The sequence below is a fragment of the Drosophila albomicans genome, chromosome 2R (assembly GCF_009650485.2).
Source record: "Drosophila albomicans strain 15112-1751.03 chromosome 2R, ASM965048v2, whole genome shotgun sequence".
Taxonomy (NCBI): Eukaryota; Metazoa; Arthropoda; class Insecta; order Diptera; family Drosophilidae; genus Drosophila; species Drosophila albomicans.
In genome coordinates this window covers 27,425,915-27,448,048 of record NC_047631.2, presented here as the reverse complement: position 1 = coordinate 27,448,048, position 22,134 = coordinate 27,425,915, and the positions used below count along the sequence as shown (strand labels likewise).

At 39.3% G+C, this 22,134-nt stretch overlaps 5 protein-coding genes across 6 annotated transcripts in view; 1 reads left to right on the top strand and 4 right to left on the bottom strand.

Moving 5' to 3' along the window:
- The window catches only part of LOC117573389 (ABC transporter G family member 23), a 203,142-nt gene that overhangs the window by 81,521 nt on the left and 99,487 nt on the right, over nucleotides 1-22,134 (top strand). The gene's annotated exons all lie outside the window — the stretch shown is intronic.
- On the bottom strand, nucleotides 8,689-10,720 carry LOC117574221 (mitochondrial dicarboxylate carrier). The gene is made up of 2 exons (XM_034257927.2): nucleotides 10,197-10,720; nucleotides 8,689-9,239 (listed from the first exon to the last, which is right to left on the bottom strand). The coding sequence occupies exons 1-2, from the start codon at nucleotides 10,601-10,603 to the stop codon at nucleotides 8,792-8,794; spliced, it is 855 nt and encodes a 284-aa protein (XP_034113818.1). The 5' UTR covers nucleotides 10,604-10,720; the 3' UTR covers nucleotides 8,689-8,791.
- On the bottom strand, nucleotides 11,062-11,648 carry LOC117574631 (uncharacterized). The gene is made up of 3 exons (XM_034258527.2): nucleotides 11,489-11,648; nucleotides 11,234-11,436; nucleotides 11,062-11,164 (listed from the first exon to the last, which is right to left on the bottom strand). The coding sequence occupies exons 1-3, from the start codon at nucleotides 11,568-11,570 to the stop codon at nucleotides 11,126-11,128; spliced, it is 324 nt and encodes a 107-aa protein (XP_034114418.1). The 5' UTR covers nucleotides 11,571-11,648; the 3' UTR covers nucleotides 11,062-11,125.
- On the bottom strand, nucleotides 11,570-12,622 carry LOC117574632 (metallothionein-2). The gene is made up of 2 exons (XM_034258528.2): nucleotides 12,480-12,622; nucleotides 11,570-12,414 (listed from the first exon to the last, which is right to left on the bottom strand). Exons 1-2 carry the CDS (start codon nucleotides 12,502-12,504, stop codon nucleotides 12,308-12,310), a joined length of 132 nt encoding a protein of 43 aa, XP_034114419.1. The 5' UTR covers nucleotides 12,505-12,622; the 3' UTR covers nucleotides 11,570-12,307.
- On the bottom strand, nucleotides 13,397-18,815 carry LOC117575376 (sialin). 2 transcript variants are annotated; one of them, XM_034259549.2, is made up of 6 exons: nucleotides 18,579-18,815; nucleotides 15,824-15,949; nucleotides 15,164-15,467; nucleotides 14,562-15,102; nucleotides 14,212-14,488; nucleotides 13,397-14,141 (listed from the first exon to the last, which is right to left on the bottom strand). In XM_034259549.2, exons 2-6 carry the CDS (start codon nucleotides 15,886-15,888, stop codon nucleotides 13,814-13,816), a joined length of 1,515 nt encoding a protein of 504 aa, XP_034115440.1. In that variant the 5' UTR covers nucleotides 15,889-15,949; nucleotides 18,579-18,815; the 3' UTR covers nucleotides 13,397-13,813. The 2 variants fall into 2 exon arrangements, with proteins under 2 accessions (XP_034115440.1, XP_034115439.1); XM_034259548.2 differs by having other exon boundaries at nucleotides 18,649-18,815.

The following is a 22,134-nucleotide window of genomic DNA, read 5'->3' as shown; positions in this document are numbered from 1 at the left end:
TGTTTGTCCAGCGATTTCAGTTCGCATTTTGAGGCAAAGTGAATGCGCGTAAAAACTTTAATTAAAATGGAAACCTTACAATTGCATTGTGGCCATGACGACGTCGGCTGACGCGACTTTTTAATTAAATTAAAACTGGCCACGGCCATGGCTCTAAAGACGCTTCATCAGCCAGTCAGCCACTGGTAACTTTAAGCTCTGTCTTTCCACTTTTACTTTGTTTTTGTCTCTGTCTCTGTTTCTGTTTCGAAATTATCTTTTTCCAATTGCGCAGAACTTTTAAAGCGCATCGCAGTCGAATGTAATCGGAGACACTAATGAAAATCAATAATTCAGACACACACCAAAATAAGGAGACATTCTGCTTTGTGTCGAGGAGGGTGCTTAAAGTCACTTTCATGACAACAACAGCAACAGCAACAGGAACGACGACAATAACTAAGTCTGTGCTCGGCCATAAATAAAGCAAAGTATGAGGCAATGAGCCATGGTACCTTCTGTTGCTTAAGCTGCACCCCAGCCTGTTGTTGCCATTCTACCAAACACAATGGCCAGCAGATAGAGCAGCAGATACTGCGAGGTGGCAACAGAGGCTAATAAATGGGCACAAAACATTAAATACATAAAGCGACTGCAGTCGACGGCGTGTCTTTAGCAGACAAAAAACACATATACACACACACACAGAGATCCCCAGTTCAAAGACTATGCCAATGCCAGCCAGCCAAGCATTTTAATTGGTGGGCCTGTCTTACCCGCTTCTGTTGTTGCTGCTGTTGCTGTTGCTGCTGTTGGTGATGCTCTTTTTTTGTGCTGCTTTAAGCCGGGCGAAGTCAAGGCAAGCCAAGTCGAGTGCTGAAGTTTGGTTGGGTAACTCGTCTGGTGTATTAAATAATTGAACATATGAAAATGTAGTTGAGTTGAGTATTCCTTGGTGCCTTAGCGCAAACAACAACACACACATTCAAACATGAACCCGCATGCAAGTGAAGCGAAGCAGAAGCCGGAGCTGAGCTAGCAGAATTTGTAGCATACTTTTAAGCGCGTTGCTTGAACTTTTCAGCAAGTTATAAACAACATTAAATGTTTGATAAACAAAATAAATCAGACCCAAAAAAAACATACACACAACCAGTAGAAGCAGCAGCAGTGCCCACAGCAGTGCATTAAAATTGCTCAAGCAACAACAACAGCAACAACAACGTTGGCCATAATAACTGACAACACTTTGCTGCTACTCGTTGCATCGTCCTGTGCATATAATTTAACTTAACCCCCACATTGTTTCACACCTTCACACAACACAAAAAAAAACAGCAAATGGGAAAAAAGAAGCAAAACGTTGGCGTTAAAATGAAGCAGCTCGAATGACATGCAAACTTTTTGGCCCAAAACACACAATTTACCCGGACACTTTACCCATCAGCACAACCACAGAGAACGCGCACACACACACACACACACACACACACACACACACATGGGTTACACAAGTGTGCGAGTGTGAGTGAGTGTGAGTATGAGTGTTGGCCATTAGCATTTGTCAAGTTGCCAATAAAATGCCTTTGAATGGAGTAAATTGACTTTGGCATGACAAACAATTCTATGAGCGTTGTCCTCCTCTTCCTCCTTCTCCTCCTCCTCCTGCTTTTAGCTTCAAGTCTTGAGTCAGGTATTAAAAACCTTTCGCTCGCATGACTGGCACTATCATATGTATGCTATCAGTTGATATGCACACGCGTGTGTGTGCATGAGTGTGCGTGTCTGGCAGTCTCTCTCTGCATGTGTGTGTGTGAGTGTTTGTTGTCAGTGAGTTACTTACTTATGGGCAATTTATGAGGAGCTTGGCAATTCGTAACGCTGCTACGGGAGCGGCTTGTTACCATATCTACACTTTGACGTGAGGTATCTTTAGTTTAACACAATATTTGTGCTACAAGTTGAGACAAGAGCAAATGCAAATATACATTGGAAAATGCAGTACAAGATAATAATTTGGAATTTATAAAGAGAATTGTAAAATACGCAATAAAATTGCAAATACATTTCACATTTCAAAAAATCTTAAATTTTTCATTTAGTTTCCTATAAATATATTTTAAAAATGCCACAGAAATGAAAAGAATACTAACAAAAGATAGATTTAATAATCAAGAAATGTAACAAATATTTTCATGATAAATTAAACAATGAAATGTAGAATTGCTTATTTGATTATCCGCTAATCTCTATACATAATTCAATACTTAAGCTAAATAATCAACACTTAAATTGAGTAATCATTAAAACACACATTAACATTTTGTACTGCACAATACAACAAATGGATCAAGGGAAATAAATCGGGAAATCGATAACAAACACTTTTGTGAGATCAACGTTATAAATAGAGCAAACAAATGAAATTTTTAATTAGTAAATGTAATGAAAGAAAATAAATGAAATAAATAATAAAAATATTAACAAATTTACTAAAGATTTCCCACAAAATAAATCAATTTTATACTTCTTAAAGTGCACTCTCAAGTCGTTGTTTTGAACTGCCAAATTTGTCTTCTTTCTCGCTAAGCTTGTGTTCATTATTTCAGTTAGTTCATCGATTTGTAGAGTCATACCACAAAAAAAAGAGCAACCACAAAAAAAGGCATTACTTATTTACTCTTGTGTAAATGAACTTTATATATACGTATATACTTATGAGCGATAACCATGGCGTATACGTGTTGTTAGCCATGTTTAATGACAGCAACAAATGTGAAGTGCACAGATCAAGTTGAACGTAATTTCGAAATTGTACAAATGTTTATAAGTGGCATTATCGTTATTGTTTACACGAACATCGACAATAAATCCATACAGAAATCCAATTAAATGTTCTCGCTCCAACTCCAATCGCTTCCCTTTCTTTCTCTTGGCAGCGTGTGGCACAGTTGTCTGTGATTAATGGTGGGCCATATTTTTACAGTGCCAACAATTAGTACAAACGAAATCAAATTTAAGCAGCACTCGCTCACTCGCTCCATCTGGAGTAAGTTCCAGCAAATCATTGTGTAATTCACTCAAAATAAACGACAGCTTGTGTCTTAAACCAAGTTGAAGGAATACATAATAATGTTGTTGTTGCCGCTTGAAGGCAAAAGCCGGACCCTTACATAGTTGCCATTTTATTTATGACACTTGCACGTAACGCCTACCAGCCAAAGATAATAACATACTGCCAAACACTCGCAAGCACACACACAGAGAAAGAGCGTGGCCAGCACACGCAAAAATTACACTCGCACAACAACTAGTCTCCAGGGCACAACTTGCCAACAAGGCGCAAGGAGCATAAAGCGCTGAGACATGAAAGTGAAAGCGAAGGCGAAAATGTAAATGGAAATGGGAATGGAAATGGTTGTGGCAATGGCCACTTCAGAGAGTAGATGTCTGTGTGTGTTTGTGCCAGGCCAAATAATTATCTTGGCGCATAATCTCGATCTCTCTCGATGTTTTGGCAACCAACCAAGCAACCAAGCAAGCAATTGGTCTAGTCTCAGATCTTGCCTTGGACATGCTGGCTTTTGTCTTTATATTCCGACCTCGGCATGAAATCTCAGCGTGTCTATTCACGCCAAATCTCTGCCTGCCGCTCAGAGTGTGCGGCTCTGTGGCCTGTTTGTGTGTGTGTGTGTGTATGTAGCAGTAACTGGAGCTTGTGGTTGTGTGGCTGCCTGGCTGCCAGGCTGCATATTTACTTTGCCTTTACTTCTATTTACATGAAAATTATACTGATTATGAGATTGGCCTTTGACTCAGCCAAGCCACGCCCACTGGGCGTACTCACAGCCTAAAACTAAACACACACAAAATGTCGCTCGCTAACTTGGCAACTACTGCTCTACAACTTGTAAGTAACTAACAAGCAGTAGCTAGATGGTATGTGTTATGCTTAATGCCCTTAATAGATTAATTAAAAGCGTACATTCGGCCACATAAGAGTCGCATTGAGCGACCCACTAAGCCGCATAAATGACACACCAATGACTAATTCAAAGTGCCACTGCACTCGTTCACTCTTTTTCTCCCTCCCACTCTCTCTCTCTCTCTCTCTCTCTCGCGGTCTGAGCTTAACAGAGTGCGATGCACTCGTATGAAGACCACTTTTGAGGTGCTAAATTAGCGAACGCATTAAAAGCGCATTACTCATACGTAGCGTGTTGCCTGCCCACTTGAATGCATAAAATGCAGACTGCTCGAAATGAAAAGGCTTAAACGAAGAAAAAGCCATCAATAAAATGGGGGGCAGAAGAGCCGGGAAAAGTATTTTGTGTGGCTAAAATCATACACAAATGCCCATAAATCCAAAACGTAAACTACATAAATTAGAAATTTGTATTTATATGAACGTTTTTCGCATATGAAATGCGGGTCACGTGCCCGGCTTTATAACCGCAACTAGGCGAACCTTTTGCTGATTACGACGTGACCAGCAAGCGACTCGACCAAGATACTACTTCAAGTCTAACTCGGAAAAATTCCCCTCTTTATATATATGTGTGTGTATGTGTGTGTGTGTTGTGGTGTGTTTTGTGTGCACATGAAATTATTTTAAATTATTTTTGATAATTGAATAAAATACACGAGCATGAGAAAATGATTTACAGCCGTGTTTCATATTTTCAAAAAGTAGCAACCAGGATAACGGATTGTTGACACGCTCTTTCACTCGCATTATCCGCGCATGCGTTGAACAGAGAGAGAGTGAGGGAGAGAGTGAGTCTGTGTGTGGCAGCGGCATGCGGCATGGGGCATGTGACGTACGTAGAGAGTGGGAGAAAGGCCAATTGACACGTGCCTTTGTTTACACAAAGTAATGAAATTTCAACAGTAAATAGCATCAAAATTTGTTGCCACACTAGCCGAATGTGTGTAGGTAGGTGAGATTGTGGCAGGAGGGAGGGAAAGGGCGGTGGGGTGGCCGGAAATTGCGCATAAATGCGACTAATTTCATTAGGCAACAATGCGTCCAATAAACATTTCGAAAGCATCAACTTTTGCGACAACGCAACGACAAAACATTGCAAATTCAATGCATATTAATGAGTTTCATCTCTCGCACTCACGCTTCAACACTGCGTTGCGTTGATCAATTTATCTGAAAGCACAGATAATTGCCTGGCAAAATTTAAATCATAATTTGGTTCCGCTTCCTCTTGCTCTTGCTCTCTTCCTCTAACTATGTGTGTGTGAGTTCAGGGCCAGCAGCTGTCATCTTTATGCGATTCACTTATCTAAATCTTATGGCCTTGGCCATTTGCATACCTTAACTCTGAATATATTTTGGCCGCTTTTCACGAGCTTTCAGTTTATTTTCGGTACGTGGCAGCATAAATAATAGTTGCCCCAGTATCATACACACATTTTTTGCCTGCTTGTTTTATTTTTGTTTCTGTTTTTGCCTCTGGCCAGCCAGCCTTGAATATGCTAAAATGCAAAATATATATTCCAGCTGAAGATGCAACTAAACCACAGTAGGGAAGAGAGGAGAAAGCGTAGCTGGAAGCAGCGAAAAACTGTTGCCATTTTAGAGCAGGGCAAGGTCAACGAGAGCAGAAGAAGAAGAAGAGCAGAAGGCCAACAGAAAAGCAATTTAAAGCAGTTGCAACTTAAGCTTTAAACTAATTAAATGGCAATTTGAAAGCACCGCTCGCCATCGCTTTTTGCCCCTACAGCAAACTAACTGCAAAAGTTTTGTCAGTTAGATAGATATTCGCTCACTCTCTCCCTCTCTCTCTCCCTCTCTCTCTCTCAGTTCAGCTCAGCGTATACAAAATACTTTTAATCCCAATTTACATAAATATTTATGCTGATGGTGCTGAAATTTGCCCCCCGCCCCCACACCATTGGCGTTAATGTGCCTTAATCTTTAATGAGCCAAGTTTCGGCAGTCGCGGCCAAGTTTCGGCTCAGCTCTGGTTACGGTTTCGGTTTCGGTTTTTGGTATTGTACGTGCAGCTATTTGGCTAAATATTTGTGCCTTTGGCACAGCCATTGTAAACTAGCAGTTGGCAAAAAACAGCAACATAGCTATCAACGCGATACAGTTCTCAGAGATCCAATTATAAAGATACACGGTTATCGCCGGTGTCGCTGCCTCGGTGAGTGTGTGTGCGGCATTTAAATGAAGCAACACACAAAAAAAAAAAAAATGGGGAAATATATTGCCAACAGATGCTGTGAAATGATATTGAAAACTACTTGCATTAAATGAGGAAAGCGAGTGCAAAGCAAATGCCTAATGAAGCTGACAACTGAATAAAATCATTCTCAACATAGAACAAGTAAGAAAGTTACAGTCGAGTGTGCTCGACTGTGAAATACCCGCTATCCATTTTAAATAAAAGCAAAACAGTCCAGAATTGTTCTTAAAATATACTAAACATATACCAAATACTGTATTTAGTATATTTTTATATTACTACATTGAATATATACCATAGAACACAAAATATACCAGATTTCAACATAGAACATGTAAGAAAGTTACAGTCGAGTGTGCTCGACTGTGAAATACCCGCTACCCATTTTAAATAAAAGCAAAACAGTGCAGTATTATTCTAAAAATATACCAAATTCACATACCGCAAAAATACTAAACATACACCAAATGCTGTATTTCGTATATTTTTATATAACAACATTCAATACATACCATAAAACACAAAATATACCAGATTGTCAACCAAAGCAGCTAATACTCATAAAAAGTATTTATTAAATAACTCCTACAATTCGTATCTGATAACAACCAAATTTTCAGGAATAATACATACTGTAGTTAGTAATCTCTACCAAAAATCGGTTAAAATACCCTTCTACCTTTAGCAGGTATAAAAATGCTAGCTCTTCACTTAATTCCATTTCTCTCAGCACCGATTTTTTTTGTACAACTTTGGAATAGCTAAAGTTTTTCATATGACGAGCAAACATCTACATTAAAATGTCGTCTTCTGATGTCTTAATTTTCATTAGAAAAGTTTTAGCTTTAAGCCAATGTCATTGCCAACTGCACTATCGACACTTAAGCACTGAGTTTGCAGTTTATTTCTGCACTGCTGCGTGTCTGCATATTTTCCTCTCCATCTTCTGCTCTGGCATTTTCTTCTTCATTTTCATTAGAGACTTGAGCGTTGAATGCACTTTGCCGACAGTCGAGAGTCCGTGAGTCCGCGAGGAGATAAGACTATACCCACCCACTTCCATTTGATATGTTCGCTACTTATTTTAATTGCTCAACATTTTTCACAACTTTTGTTTCGACTACGCGACTCTGCGTGTGTCTATCTCTCTTCCTCTCTATCTCTCTCTTTCTAGTTGTGCGTGTATTTGTAGCATGCTTTTAGGGGCATTCATTCGCATTGTTCGGAACTCAACTCTCAACTCGCAGCTTAATCGACTGATTTAGAAGTTTATTGCATTTCCCCCACCGAAATGCTTTGTGCGGCGGGACAGAAAAAGGGAAATGGCACCGGACACGAAGGTATTTAAACGCTCTGTGAGTTTCCGAGTTGCAATTTGGTCTCCACTCAGCCACTTTATTGTCTCACTTCCCCCACTCGCAATTCTCCCAGTCCCAGTCCCAGTCCCAGTCGGGACTCCCAATATAAATGGACTTCCGTGCATAAAGCGGATAATGTCGGCTTGCAAAATGAGCGCGCCAAGACATAAAAGCACCAGTTAAAAATGTGCTTCAATTTATTGGCTCTGCATTTAAATTGCCAGCAATTGCAAATATTTCGCTGTTGCCACGTTTTGTCGCGTTAAAAGCTCAATTTTAACATAAATATTGAAGTGATTCTTAAAGCACACACACTTTCAATATTATGCTGTTATTGTTGTTGTTGATGTTGTTGTTGGACGCACATTGTCCTTGACCGTTTTGCGTGAATTACAATGCGTCGGTCCTTGTGTCCTTTGTCCTTTGCCACATTGCCAACGGCCATGCAGCGTTACAATGCGTTACAATTAAGTTAACCACAAACCAGATCCTACGATTTATGCAGCAAACAGTCTCGTTCTGCATTTTAATGTCTACTTATTGCATAATGCATAAGTTTATGAACTGCATCGACTCAATCGCATATTTCCTTATACACATTTTGCGCATCCTAATGACTGTTGAAATAATCATTTTATTGATGTTTCGTGTGCATCGACTGTGAGCACATTTCAATGAAAATTTAATTTAAATCATCCACCATTGGCAATATAAAATATGCCTTCAATCAAACTGCGGCTATAATGATAATAAATTATTAATAAAATCGTCAGAGATGGTAATCAAATCAGATTTTTGGCATAAATCGCATTTGCGGCATTAACAAGTTTAATCAAATTAGTGCAAAATGTCGAATAAACAATAATTTGATAAAGATCAAAACTAACACGCTTTTTAATGACCACGTTTCAATTTAATCAAATTAATGTTTATTTGGAAACACACACACACAACAATAATTGGCAACGAAAACAACAAAGCAAAACAAAAATACTAAGAAACTACCTTGCCAGAACACCTGTAAATCACTGGCAGCTACCATAACAACAACAATAACATTCGATTGTTTTGCAACATCAATAAAATAAACTCTGGCATTCCGAGATTCAGACGCAAATAAATAAACATATGGAAATACATATTCAAGAATTTATTTTCACATTTTGTACCAAGAAGAGAAGAATACAAGCTCTAAACATTTGACTAATTTTCCAGTTGACATTTCTGTTGATAAATATAAATTGACAAGCGTTATTTGGACTCTGGTAGCTTGCCAAAATTCGTACGAAGAAACTCGAGTGAGAGGAAAAGTAATACCGTGTGTGGACCCAGCCGTGTCATGGCTGGAATGGAGCCCTTAAAGAACGCTGAAGGTCCCTCCACAGCTGTCTTGAGAATGACATCAGTCAAGCCTTTGTACTCGCCCGCCTTCGAGTTCATTTGTCGCGTCTTAATCACATCGATGGGTTGGGTCAACGCTGTCGCAGCAATAGCGGAAATTATCGAAGCAATAATGTATGTGTCCATGCGTTGGGCAAAGCCACTCGCAATGAGTACGTCCTTGCTCTGCTCGTAGAATGCAATTTGGCCCACCGTCATAAAGGCGCCACGTATTGCGCACATCGAGGCACCGTTGAACAGACTTGGCCAGCCCTCTTCCTTCACCACGCGCACCAAGCCATCAATGGCATGGGCATAACTGCAAATTAGTTGAAAGTGAGTGTGCTCGACTTGAAAATACTGGCTACACATTTTTCAATATGTACAAAAAATTCTATGAGCAACGTTTGTTAATGAAAATATACTTGGTATCTAAATATACCAACGCATTAATAGTATGCAATTTATTTTAGCCTAAAAAAAATGTTTAAATAGTAAGGAAAAATTCTTATTTAACCAATCGTTGGGAAAAACATATGAGTATTTATAAATATACCAATAACATTATTATAAAGTTTAAATTATAAATTAATTTCTAACCTAGCTTAGATTTACTAGAGCTGGTTGCTTTGGCCTTTGGCTAGGAAATATACAAATATATTTTAGTAAGTGACATGGAAAAAATTATAAATAATATTCCACAATTAGGTCAAAGCTTTCTCTCATAATCTCTACACAGTTTTAAATAAATACACAAAATACTCAATGAAAACGAATATAATTTGTATTTATGCATAAGCACATCCATGCACTTAAATGTCATGGAAATATAAATAGATGATACCCATAGACCATGTTACCAAAGTTTATTTGTCCGGCACTTATATTCTCTACAATCGATGATAACGTAAATTTGGGATATAGTATAACCGTAACAATACATTTAAATTTCATGAAAATAGTTATAGACAAAATGGTAGTAATGGTCCATATTCAGACTTTATGGTATCTAAGCACACAACGAGACACACAGACAGCCAATGTCTAGACTCTTCATTCATGTTGAAGATACCTTCAGCTGTCATTTTAAGTGCTCTCTTGTTACCTTGCACAATCATTAGCATAACTAACCAAACTAATAAGATCACAAGAGTATACATAGAAGGTGTAGGTAGAAGGAGTCAAGAGATGTGCCTGCTACATAGTTTTTAAGCATTCTAACAACTTTCAATAACTTATAGAGGATGATTAAAAATAAAGGCAAAGTCATATTTACTTTCTTCTCTGGTCCAACGGCAACTTGACATCATTCTGCAATCGCACATTGACCAAATCAGCAGGGGCACCAATTAAACCGCCCACATAGCCACTCATGCCTGCCAACAGAACCTTCGTAGACATTGGCTTCGTATCCACGAGACCAGCACCCACAGTATAAAATCCAAAGCGAGCCAAAGTATATGTGTATTGTCGCAAAATGGAAGCTGAAATGCCGTTATAAAGCGCCAAGACTCCTTGTTCCTTGACTATCTTGCGAGTGGTGTCCATAATCGACATTTTCTCTGTGTTCGTTTGTATCAGCACCTTCATCAAATCGAGCGGATGAGTGACCATCGCTGCCATTGAACTCGCCACGCCACCAAAGTACCAACGGGATATACGCTGCTGATTCGAAATATCCATATCTGAACAACTTGATAACTTTCACTTAATAATTTTTGCCAATAAACCAATCAATCAATACTACGCGCAATACGATGAAAAAAAAAAACAATCATGAATTACGAGTGTAAATTAAAACAAATAATACTAATACTAATAATAACGAAAGCAGGCGACAGACACGGGAATTTGTATGTAAATGACGCAAATCGAAAAGCAACTTGACGTCATCGAAATTTGCAGCATTTGATGTGGCATGAGTGGTCGCATTTCATTGCGTGACTTCTGGCTACTTGGAATGCGGACAGAGACGGTAAAGGAATTCATTTGAGATACCCTAAAGTGCTTAGAAGTAAGCGCTTAAACTAACTCTCAAGTCGAGCATGCCCTTTGAGTATTAGCAAATTATTCCAGAGCATGCAACATGCACTTCAATTATGACGCACAAAGCGAAAATTCGTAATAATTAATTGAATCAATTTATTTTATTTATTAATTGCATAATTTATTGAAACCAAAACATGAAGCCAACGTCTGCTTGGCCTAAATGTAGTAAAAGTTTGGATTGTTCTTAGAAAAGTCCTGTGATTAGATAAATTTATATTAATGTTGATAATAATGCAGCACAACATTCAAGTGGCATCTACATACTCCAAGTTTGATTAAAGTAATGCATAACAAAAGAGCTCCAACGCTGCAGAAGACGGTGTTGACATTATTACGTTGATCCTCAGGCAAAGTGTTGACGTAAAAGTGCAAAAGATAAACGAAAGCGACCAAACAAAGGTTAAACAGCACTAAAATCACAATGCCACGCAGTAAAGCGGCCTTCGACACGCATAGTTGATGCCTATCTGCAATGACAAAACACGAGTAAAAATGGCAAGAGATTCGACTTGGACTTACGCAAAGGTTGACCACTAAAATCAGTGGGAGGAATGTTTCCCAGTTCGCAATTTTCAAGCGAATTCACATAAAATTTACTCATATTTTAGCATTAATTTTATTTTGAAACATTAATTGAAAGTTGACACTCGAGGCTATGTTGTATGATATTTGATATTGAATTCAAAGGTAAAGGCATGCAATAATTCGATTAGCTTGCGCACAATTCAGTCAAATCATTTACACCTGATTTAGTCAAAAAAGAGAAAGCTTAAAGCCCAAAAAAACAAAACGATAGCAAAATACTTGAGACACGCAACTGAAGCAAACGCAAAACACGCACATTTTGATTATGCTAATGATTCATTTTTCATGTTGGTCACTGAGCAAGTGGAAACGGAAGCGGATGTGCGAGAGGAAAGCATGACATGTCCTTCAATCGCCGCAGGCGTCCTTGTTTTGATTTCTCGTTTAGTTTTTATTTTCGGAAGCTTAACAAATTATTATTCAAACGAATGTTGGGGTAAACAACACGTCCATTTTGATAGGCAATCAAAAAACTATTGCAAACTGGCTATAAAATTGTATTTTTCCGGCATAAACCATTTTGATTTGCTTTGGACTACATCAATGTGAAAAGTGGCAATTTTTAGCATAAATACGAAATGGAGAAGTCAACTTTACTTGATGTCCAAACTAAAACATTTTGGTTGCTTTTTGAATTTATTTATCAATTTCTCTCGACGTCAAATGCAAATATTTAATTCATATTTCATTCTCTTTTTTCCACAACGATTTCTGCTTGATCCATTCATGCTGTCAGAGTCCAGAAATTGCTGATTATTTGCTACTGCAACATTGCTCCTTGGGTCCATTTTTGCACACACACTTGCAGTCCGTGTTGCAGGCACAATTGTTGCCGCACTTTTGTGCCGAGCACTGACAGTCTGCAACGAGCATTTTACCCCATTTATTATTTGTTAATTTATTCAAATTTATGAATTGGACTCACTAGTTCCGCATCCTTTGCAGGCCATTATGTAGCGAGTGCTCTATTGAAACTGTTGGAAGGCAAAACTGAAAATGTTTAATTATTTTGCAAAACGTTGCACTTGCCCACCGCAATCAACTATTCTTGCTGACTGCACACCCTCTGTTATATCTCTGTATTTATTTAGAGATTCCACACGGAACGACGAGTGCAAAAACCAAACAACATCACGCAAAAGCAAATAGTAAAGCCAAGCGCTTGGGGAAGGGCTCGGCTTATCAGCGAATTCGTGCGCAAAATGCGTAACTGCGAGTGCCTATCGACTTTCAGCATTTGGCAAACAAATTTTGCGCCCAGCATGTTTGCTGTGGTATTAAAGTCCGATTTTGTTTTGGTCTATCCAGCGTTGCACACGGCGTTCTTATCAGCTTATCAGTTGTATGTTGTATGCGTTGCGTATACAACACGTTTGGCGCGAAAGACACGTCTGCTAAGCTGTTGGATGGCTCAAATATGTACATACATAATCATGAATGTGGAAATAGGTAGTTCCGGTTAACGGATGTGCAGATGTGAGGCAAATCGATTGAAATGGCCAGGCAAATAAAGCTGCAATCACTTTAATGCGTTCGATGCATTCATAGCCGCTATATAGTTGGCCAGTTTGAAGTCAATTTGCCAAATGGCCTTCGAACTGAAGATGGTTTCATTTTTATTGAATTAAGTTTGCACAACTTGGCTAATAAAAATGATTTTTCAGCGCGCTGAAAAATTAAGTATACGACTTTCAGTATCTGTAGCATACTTTCGGGCTGCAGCTTAAAACACATTTTGTTAAAATATTATTGCATACTTTACGGCTGACGAAGTTAAACTTTGAATTTTGATGCGAATGGGAATGCGAATGAGAATGAGAATGAAAATCCATGGGCTGCAAGTGCAGTTTGAATAAAAAAACTTTGTTTATTCGGAACAGCACTCGAATGCACTGCGAGCGCACAAGCAAAAAATACTCTAAAAATAGTCAATGGGGCTAACATGAATAAAATCCACTTGCTAACATCACATAACAAGGAAGAAATTCTAAGGCGCAACTTTGCAGCAGCTGACAAAAGATATGTGTGGGTGTGTACTATATATGTTAAATGTATACGAGTATAAACTAAACTAAAATGTGTCTCTGGTATTTGTTTGTTACTGATGCGCTTGCAAACTGCAGTTTGCAGCAGTTCACAGATTACAGTTTTACAGTTATTGCTGTAGTTACTGCAGCTTGTATTGAACACTTTTCAATTGTCCTGTATATTGTGTTGTGTCTGTGTGTGTGTGTGTGTCTCCGTATACGAGTGTATCCTTTAGTCCTTTAGGTCGGCAGCCGTATTTACGAATCCGGCTCTTTGTGTCAGCTGCAATTGCTTTTGCTCGGCCTCCAAAGCCTTTTGTTCCGGCGTCTTGGCCCACTCCTGCAGTTCGCCCGATGCATAGAACCAGTAAATGACGCAACCAACAAGATAAATGCCCGCCGATATGAAGAATACCAATCGCCATTCGTCGCGGTCTCCGCTATCGCCCACAATGTAACCCGTCAGCAGGGGACTGACAATGCCGGGTATTGTGGCAAAAGTGTTGCCAATGCCCATCAGCACACTGGCGTGCTGTGGCGCAATATCCAAGTGATTGACACTGCAACAGTTGTAACACAAAGTTAGCACACACACTCACACACATACATACTTGTTGCGGAAAGACTTACGCGAATCCAGACCAAGCGAATGCACCGAGACCCACGGCAATTGTGATGAAAATAACCGACCAAGTGGGATCCATAATGTACGCGGTGAGCATCATGAAGACCGTTTGAGCCAAGAAGGCGCCACAGTTGAAGTTACGACGCACTTGCGTTGTTGTCCAGATGCCCTTCACTTGCAGCCAATCGGCCAAGTAACCAGAGACCGCCAGCAAAATGCCCATTGCCAAATACGGCACCGCCGATATGAAGCCCGTCTTGCCCAGATCAAAGTTGAGTGTATCTGCAAACAACAACAAGAACAACAAGAATTCCAATTTCTGTTCATAGTGACCGTAAGATAACTTTAAACTTACCCTTAAGGAAACTGGGCAGTTGAGTAAGCAAAGTGTAGAAGCCCCAGTTCTCGGAGAAATGTGATGCAATAATCGCGTAGAAAGCCATTGAGGTGAAGAACGCTTTCCAAGGATGCTTGATTTTTCTAGTGCCCGTATAACCAATCGTCTTTTGTATGTACTCGCATTCCTCCTTCGAACAGAAGCGATCCAGCTCGGGCCCGGCACGCACAAATAGCAGCCAAAGTATGAGCCATAAAACGCCAATTGCGCCAAATACATAAAAGACACTCGCCCAGCCATAACGTGCTGCAAGCAAACCAGACGATGGCATCGCTATCACAGTGCCAGCATAATTGCCGGCGAACGCAATCGATGCCATGCGAGAGCGTTCCAATGGCGGCGACCATCTGGCCCAGACGGCATGAATGCCCGGGAAGGTGACGCCCTCAAAGACGCCCTCAATGATGCGCACGGCCAAGAACATTTCGAGACTATGATTGGCAGCCAAAGGCGTTAACAGTGTTAATATTGCTGTGGTGCCAATACCCAAGCCAAATACCTGAGAAAAATACAATTATTAATATGAATATTTAACGCATTTCATTTCTAGTTAAACTCACATAATTTCCGCCAACTTTGGTGCCAATGTAACCACCAAGAAACTGCGTCAGAATGTAGCCATAGAAGAAGGAACTCAGAATCAAACCCTTCTGCTTAGAGTCCCAGGGAAAGTCCTGTTCATAGGATACATTACCGTCGGCATCGGTGACAGTGCGATTCTCCGTCATGGCCACAATGGCCACCGACAAATTCACACGCAGTGAGTAAACATTGAAGAAGCCAAAGAAGGCCAAAAGCACAACAATGTAACGCTGTTTGCGCCAGAAACGCCAGGTAAGCGGTTCACTCTCGGTCAGCTCATTGCTGTGGGTGAAAATGCAAAAATGCAAAAAAAAAAGTTGTATAAATATTACGACAAGGCCATTGGCAGCAAATGGCGAGGGGGAAGCGTTTGCCACTTTCGCTAGTTGATTAATTGACTTGAATTCAACTTAAGCTTTTTTTTTATTTTCTGCAATGGGCCAGAACCTGTTTTCGCCAGCGACTGGTTTGGCTTAGGCCATTAGACGCGCCAGACATTTGAGTTGGTTTTGCTTTGCATGCAGAGGAGTGAATATATTTTCAAGTACTTCTTGAACAGCTGCGACCAAGCCTCTAAATTAATTGACACGCGTATCTGATCAATGCGGAACCATAATTAGCCTGCCCGGCTCACTCACTTGTTATGATGCGGCTGATGGCCATTGTGTTTATCCAATTTCGATGACTCCAGGTCAGTGGTCATTTTGTTTGCTTATATATTTTGTCGTGGCGGTGTAAGAGCAACAAATCTATTCAAGCAATGCCTGCAAGAGAAAAGAAGAAAATCCAATAATAAAATGCTGATCAATGTGCATGCTGGCATTTCATTAAAATCAAATTAAATTCAACAACTCCCACAAAATACTATAGGGAAATTGCACACACAATGCGCGAAGCGTGTTTTTGTTTGTTGCAAATTGTGTTGCTGCTTTTGTTCGCGCCCTCTGCTAGTATTTTTAAATAAATCTACAGCAATTTATTGTGTCTCCGCGTTGTTGCGTGCTGCGGTTTTGCAATTGGCTTTGACATAGAACTCTACGTAGGTCAGTCTGGCAGTCAGTCAGTCAGGCCACGGGGCACAATTATTTGGCCAAGCATCTTAATCCGGATACACAAAACAAGTACACAAGTTTCTCGTTCAAACAATTGTCTCGCCTTATCGACACAGCTCCTTGGCGCTCCATGACAAACGCCTCTTAACTCAATTATCCATTTAACTTATTAAGCAAATAGTTTTGCAAATTGTTCCATTTGAAGCACGCGAAATTCGAGTACACACCGCGTACAGAACACACAATATACAAATATATCTCTATATGTGTTTGTGTGTGTGTACTCATAATCAAATACGTAATTGTACCGTAAGTGAGCCAAGCACTTGAGCGACCGGTTTGAATATGCTTTGGCTTTAGCTTCGGGTTGAGTTTTGCTTTGGGTTTGAATTTCGGTTTCAAATTTTCGGGGGGGACTTTCACTTGATTTGCTTAGCACGAAAATCAACTATTTGCAACAGCTCCCTCTACACCATTTATCGCTCTTTCTCTGCGTCTCTCCCTCTCTCAATTTGAGAGATACGTGCGTTCTCTATGCTCACTTATTTGCACGTGTGGATGGCATTTGAACAGTTCAACAGACAGACAGCGAGCAAATTTATATTTAGACACTCTATTAGATAATAGCAATATGATAACCGAGCAGTAGTCTTCACTAATTTGATGCCCTCTAACATGCCACTTAATTAATAAAAGAGCATGGCAATAAGAAAGCAGAAATTTTACTACATCAACTTTGATTTGCATGCGAGAACTAAAATGTCTTTCATTTGAATATGCTAAGAACAAGATTAATGCAGTATTTTTAAAGTGAATTATGCTGAAACTGGAATTTTACTTTTAGCATTTCGTTAGAGAACAAGATTTTCTAATTGATTGAGCAACTAACAGTTACCTGTTCTAGTAATCCAATCCAGTTAAAGTAAGTAAACAACTAGCGTTAAGTCTCAACATCAATTAAAATTACAAAGTATTTAATTTGCATCTGAAGTAAATAATGAAAAAACTTCCCCTAACTACTTATAGAAATTCTAAATAGACTGAGCGTCTACTTCTAAGCCCAACGCAATGCGTGACTAAATTATTATACCCTCGGCAAGGTTATGCAAATCATATTTAATTTACAAATAAAAACTTTTTTGTTGATAACACAAAATATAAAACCATCACTCAGCATGCTGACAATGCAAAGAACAAGCGTCTCGTCGGCATCACAAATTACCCATCCTCAAAATGTGAGTGAAACATATCATAAGTTAAATATCTAGTACTCAGATTAGATTGGGAATTTTTTTGGAACTACCAAACATTCCGTAAAATAACACCAGTTTATAGCAGATGGTTTAATCTATATGACTAGCAATTATGGTATTTATTTTATCGTCTTTTAACTGCTCAATTTCATGTACAGATTTATCGCTTATCGACTTATCAGTAGCATTGCGAGTGATTGCAATACAAAGAATTGCCAACGAAAATAAGAAAACACCCTTGATAAGTAACCTGTTTGAGTGATTAAATTTCAATTAGCAAATGTTTATCTTAATTGCAGCCAAATGAATTTAGTGCTACGCTACGATTAGCAGGTGATCGTAAAAACAACAAATAATACGAGTGAAAATAACAACAAATGGATGGACAGATTAAGCATCCGAGCGTGTGACAAATTATTATGAGTTGTTCAATTCTCGAATTGTTGTTGTTGTTGTTACGAAAACTTTTCGCTTGCAGCTTATGTAAAACATTTGTCAAATGTCAGATTTGTTGACAAGTAAAACAGAAAACCTGTCGATACATGTTTTAGAGCTTCTGTCAAGTTCAATGGCATTTTACCTTTTTTTTGTTTTTTTTTTTTTTTGGTAGAGGAGACGTAACATTTATGAGACAAGTCGGAAATAAATTCAAACATATTGTTAACTCAATTGTTTACAACTCAAACCTTGTGGCAAGTTAAGTAAAATATGTATGCAATATATATTGATTGATTGTTACAGCAACAGTCGAAAGTCAAAAGCAAATGCGAATGCAAATTCAAATTGTGACAAAACAAATTTACTGAAGCATTTGCAAACAGCTGCCACGGTTTACACTTAATTTAAATGTAATGGCAAAACGGCAATTGCATTCGCAATGGATGACTGTCGGCTGCATTCTTGGCATGCAAAATAACAATCTCTTTAATCAAAAACATCAAAGTGACAGCAGTTGTACAAACAGACAGGCCACATACACAGCTTAACAAAAGGCAAACAAAAGCCGCACTCAACTTCTACGAGAGAGAACTTTCAAAATAGTTAAATTTAACAAACACAGACACACACTTGCACACTCACTCACTTACACTTGCACATTCACACCCACTGACACTTATGTATTTGAAGTGAGTGAGAACCACAAAAACTTAAACGCACCAAGTTTGGCGAAAAGGGTCTTCAGCAACAGAGCTCCTTGAGAGTGACGTCTTTGGCTTCGGCTTCAGCTTTGTATCTTTCTCTCGATTTGATTTATCGATTTGCGTGTTGCTTGGCCCAAGGTGTGAGGCCGCCGGTTGCTCGCAGCGCACTGAAACTGCAACTTGCTGCCGGCATCCAGCTGAACGCGACCGCTACGCTACACACGAATTTTTTTTTTTTTAGTCAACCGGCTTACGACGCTTACGTTGTCGAGTGGCTGAGCGGTTGAGCGGCTGAGCTGCTCAGCTGATCAGTTAACTTCAATTAAGGCAAATCGCAAAATCAGCGGACTATCGTCGCAGCTGGGCAGCTGATGGGACAAAAGCGTAGCGCCACTGGATTTAAACCTTGACTAAAGACATACGATCGTAATGTGTGCCCAAGCGAAATTGCTCTTTGCCTGAGGTAATCGACATAAAGCTTATCATTTGATTAGGCACAAAATGTGGTTAGCTCATAAAGATACACACGCCTATTTCAGTATTTGAAATTCTTGAGATCTTTTAATCAAATTTTCTTTTAAGAGAGAGCTCTCAAATGCTTAAGATGTCTAAAAATATCACTTGATCTTCTTTATGAATATTTAAACACGATGAACAGCTGTTATATAAGTGCCGCAATATAATAATTATGGCTTATCGGTCATTCGGCAATGAAAAAACCCAATATTACTTGTTGATACTTAAATCATTTTAGTGGGCTATAAAACAAACAATTTATGGTGTCCGAGTTAATCTGTAAAATACCTATAATTTGAGTAAATTGTTGTAGGTGGATCCCTAGATTTTAGTTAGATTTATAACACCCATGAAATAAGCTATAGCTTTTTTTTTCGTTATGAGCAAGACTTTGTAAAGTGTATAAAATACGGCACAGCGGCAAACTTTGAAGTCCGGTAGCAAAAACATTGAATGACAGCCCATTAAAGTCTAGAATTTCTCTAGGTATTTCGTCAGCGGAGTAAATTCTTTTTAACCTACCAAAGGTCAAGTTTATTGAGCAAATCCGTTCTAGGCCGTACCACCGCGGGACTAAGTGGCGGATGCGTGATGTACAGATTTTCATTGTGGTTGAAACACTCAATGCACCGCATAACAAAAAACAAACAAGCCCCACAAAAAAAGAAGAAAAACAAAAAAATAACGAAACAGTTAAAAACACGCACGAAGGCAAAACCACCAAAATACAGATTTTGGACTAATTCGCATTGGCAAAGTGCGAATTGATTGATTGATAAGACAAACAAACAAGCGAAACTGGATCGAAGTGGATTGGAATATCACATCTTCTATGCGATTTATTATTATAAGTTATGAGTTAATTATTCCAAAATGAAATCTTAATTTAGACAGCCCGATGTTAGTCTAACTGGTTAACATTGATATGTTAACACTCGGAGTTTGACACTCTAACAGTAGCAAGCAGTTAACTTTAACAAGCAGTAGTTAACAAAGCAGTTCACACGTTGATAACGCATACGCGACGATGGCTCCAATAAATACTCTGCAATTTAAGCATAACAACGAATTTGTAATTAAAATTATGAATGCAAAAAATAGTGCGAAACGAACACGTTTGGAATTGAATTTTTTGCGTCACTTCGCTTTTGCGAAATGTCGCAGTTGCACGTGCTGGCAAACAAATAAACAAAGTGTTGCGCATACGTTTGGGGCACACACAAAACATAAGGCAACTCAATTTGCATTGGCAGCTGCAGCACGTGAGAAAACAGCACTCGCAATACAAATGAAAACAAATTGACCAACACAGACACACACACACACTCGCATTTCTCATTCTCGCTCTCTCTCCGTGCAACAAAGCAGCAACGAAAACAATAACAGAAATACTGCGCGGGTGTGTGTGAAGGTAAAAAAAAGAAATTGATTGATAAAATGCCGTTGTCAGCAAATTGTTTGCAAATTGCAAACGAGCCTCCAGGTAAATGTGCAAACTGCTGCAGTTAATTGTTTTCCGCTGCAGCATGTGACAATTCTGCTGCCATATGCTAACTAGATGTCTAACATGCGTCGCTCTTTTTTCAGACAGACAGTTAACACCTTTAGCAGCAGCGAAAAAATTGCCAATGATAGTCAGCTATTATCATGAGTTTCTAATTAACCCACGCTTCGAAAATACGCAAACAATTTTCGCCAATTCGAATGTCAGTTCAATCGAGCAGCGAGCGCAAATAGCATTTAAAGGTTGCTGCCAAATTGCAATTGCCTGTGATAATGTTTGCTTCCTCGCCCGCTCTTTGTTCGCTCTCACTCTCTAGGTGTTGGCATTTCTTTTTGTTTTTCGTGTGCCACTAAATGCTTTTACCAGTTTATTACTCGCGTTTCTTGTCGTTGTGCCCATTGTTTTTTTTTTTTTTTTGCTCTGTGGCCTTAGTTTCCAAAAGGCTGGGCACTCTCGACCGCGCGCTTTTGTTTTTTGCCATTGCTTTGGCAAATGCGATGAGGTCCTTGGCATTATTCTCGACAAATTGCATTTTAATTGCGCACCGTTTGCTGCGGCTCAAAGCGAGCGCAGCTGAGTGCAAATAATTTCACCTGAATGCACAACAAACAAACAAAATACCAAAAAAAAAATGGGAGAAAATAAAGAAAAGTTCTCTTAAAGCAGATATTTTCGACTTCGACTCCTTTTTCAACTTCAACTTATTCTAGTGTTCTTATTTGTTGTTGTGTTTTCTTTTCCCCATTGTAATTGTATACAATTTTGAATGCAATGCGAATTTGTCGTTTGACTTTGACTACGTGAGCCTTTAATGGTATTTTATGCGCAACTTCAAGCTAAACTTGCACCGACTGCAGCTCCTTTGATTTCAACTTGACAAAAGTTGCTCGCCCAAAGTCGTCGTCCGGACAAAAGCTTCAAGATGAAAGTTTCGCTCAGTGTGTACGCGCGCAGTTTTTGTTGGCCAACTACTTGAGATGCAGCTCCGCCTTTGCTGGACATTTGCATTGCATTTGGACACACGTAAATCCCTCGAGGCAGCAAAGAGAGAGAGAGAGAGCAGAACAGAGCAGAGTTCACTCGTCTTCCTGCTTAAATATTTAAGCTGCTCAAATGCACAAAAAGTGCGCAGTGGCAATGGGCAAACGACGACGACGACGTCGACGATGATGTTGGCCATGACGATGACGATAACGATGACTGCGATGTGGCCATCAAAAGTTTGCCTAATCGCAACGCTCATAAGTATGCTAAGCGAAAAGTTGAGAGCTTTTAGTTTTTTGGGCCATATCGAAACTGGTCGTATTCCTAGACGATTTGAAGAGCATTTTAATTAAGTAATTAGTGCTATTAAAAATGACGACTGTCACACGCGCGTCATGCTCCGGGGAATTGTGAAAAGTGAAAGCAAAAGTACGAAAAAAAACGTTAATACAATTAGCGGTAAAAGCCTTTTGATGTACCAGAAATGACAGAACATAC

Excerpts from the sequence above, each read along its gene's own strand:
- LOC117574221 (XM_034257927.2), bottom strand. The coding sequence starts at position 10,603 with ATGGATATTTCGAATCAGCAGCGTATATCCCGTTGGTACTTTGGTGGC. Across the intron at positions 9,240-10,196 it reads CCGTTGGACCAGAGAAGAAA|TTATGCCCATGCCATTGATG; the intron begins GTAAATATGACT and ends ACTAATTTGCAG.
- LOC117574631 (XM_034258527.2), bottom strand. The coding sequence starts at position 11,570 with ATGAGTAAATTTTATGTGAATTCGCTTGAAAATTGCGAACTGGGAAAC. Across the intron at positions 11,437-11,488 it reads TTTTAGTGGTCAACCTTTGC|ATAGGCATCAACTATGCGTG; the intron begins GTAAGTCCAAGT and ends TTGTCATTGCAG. Across the intron at positions 11,165-11,233 it reads TTACTTTAATCAAACTTGGA|GACTTTTCTAAGAACAATCC; the intron begins GTATGTAGATGC and ends ATCTAATCACAG.
- LOC117574632 (XM_034258528.2), bottom strand. The coding sequence starts at position 12,504 with ATGGCCTGCAAAGGATGCGGAACTA. Across the intron at positions 12,415-12,479 it reads CTGCAAAGGATGCGGAACTA|ACTGTCAGTGCTCGGCACAA; the intron begins GTGAGTCCAATT and ends TGCTCGTTGCAG.
- LOC117575376 (XM_034259549.2), bottom strand. The coding sequence starts at position 15,888 with ATGACCACTGACCTGGAGTCATCGAAATTGGATAAACACAATGGCCAT. Across the intron at positions 15,103-15,163 it reads CCAAAGTTGGCGGAAATTAT|GTATTTGGCTTGGGTATTGG; the intron begins GTGAGTTTAACT and ends TATTTTTCTCAG. Across the intron at positions 14,142-14,211 it reads TTCGCTTGGTCTGGATTCGC|TGTCAATCACTTGGATATTG; the intron begins GTAAGTCTTTCC and ends CAACTGTTGCAG.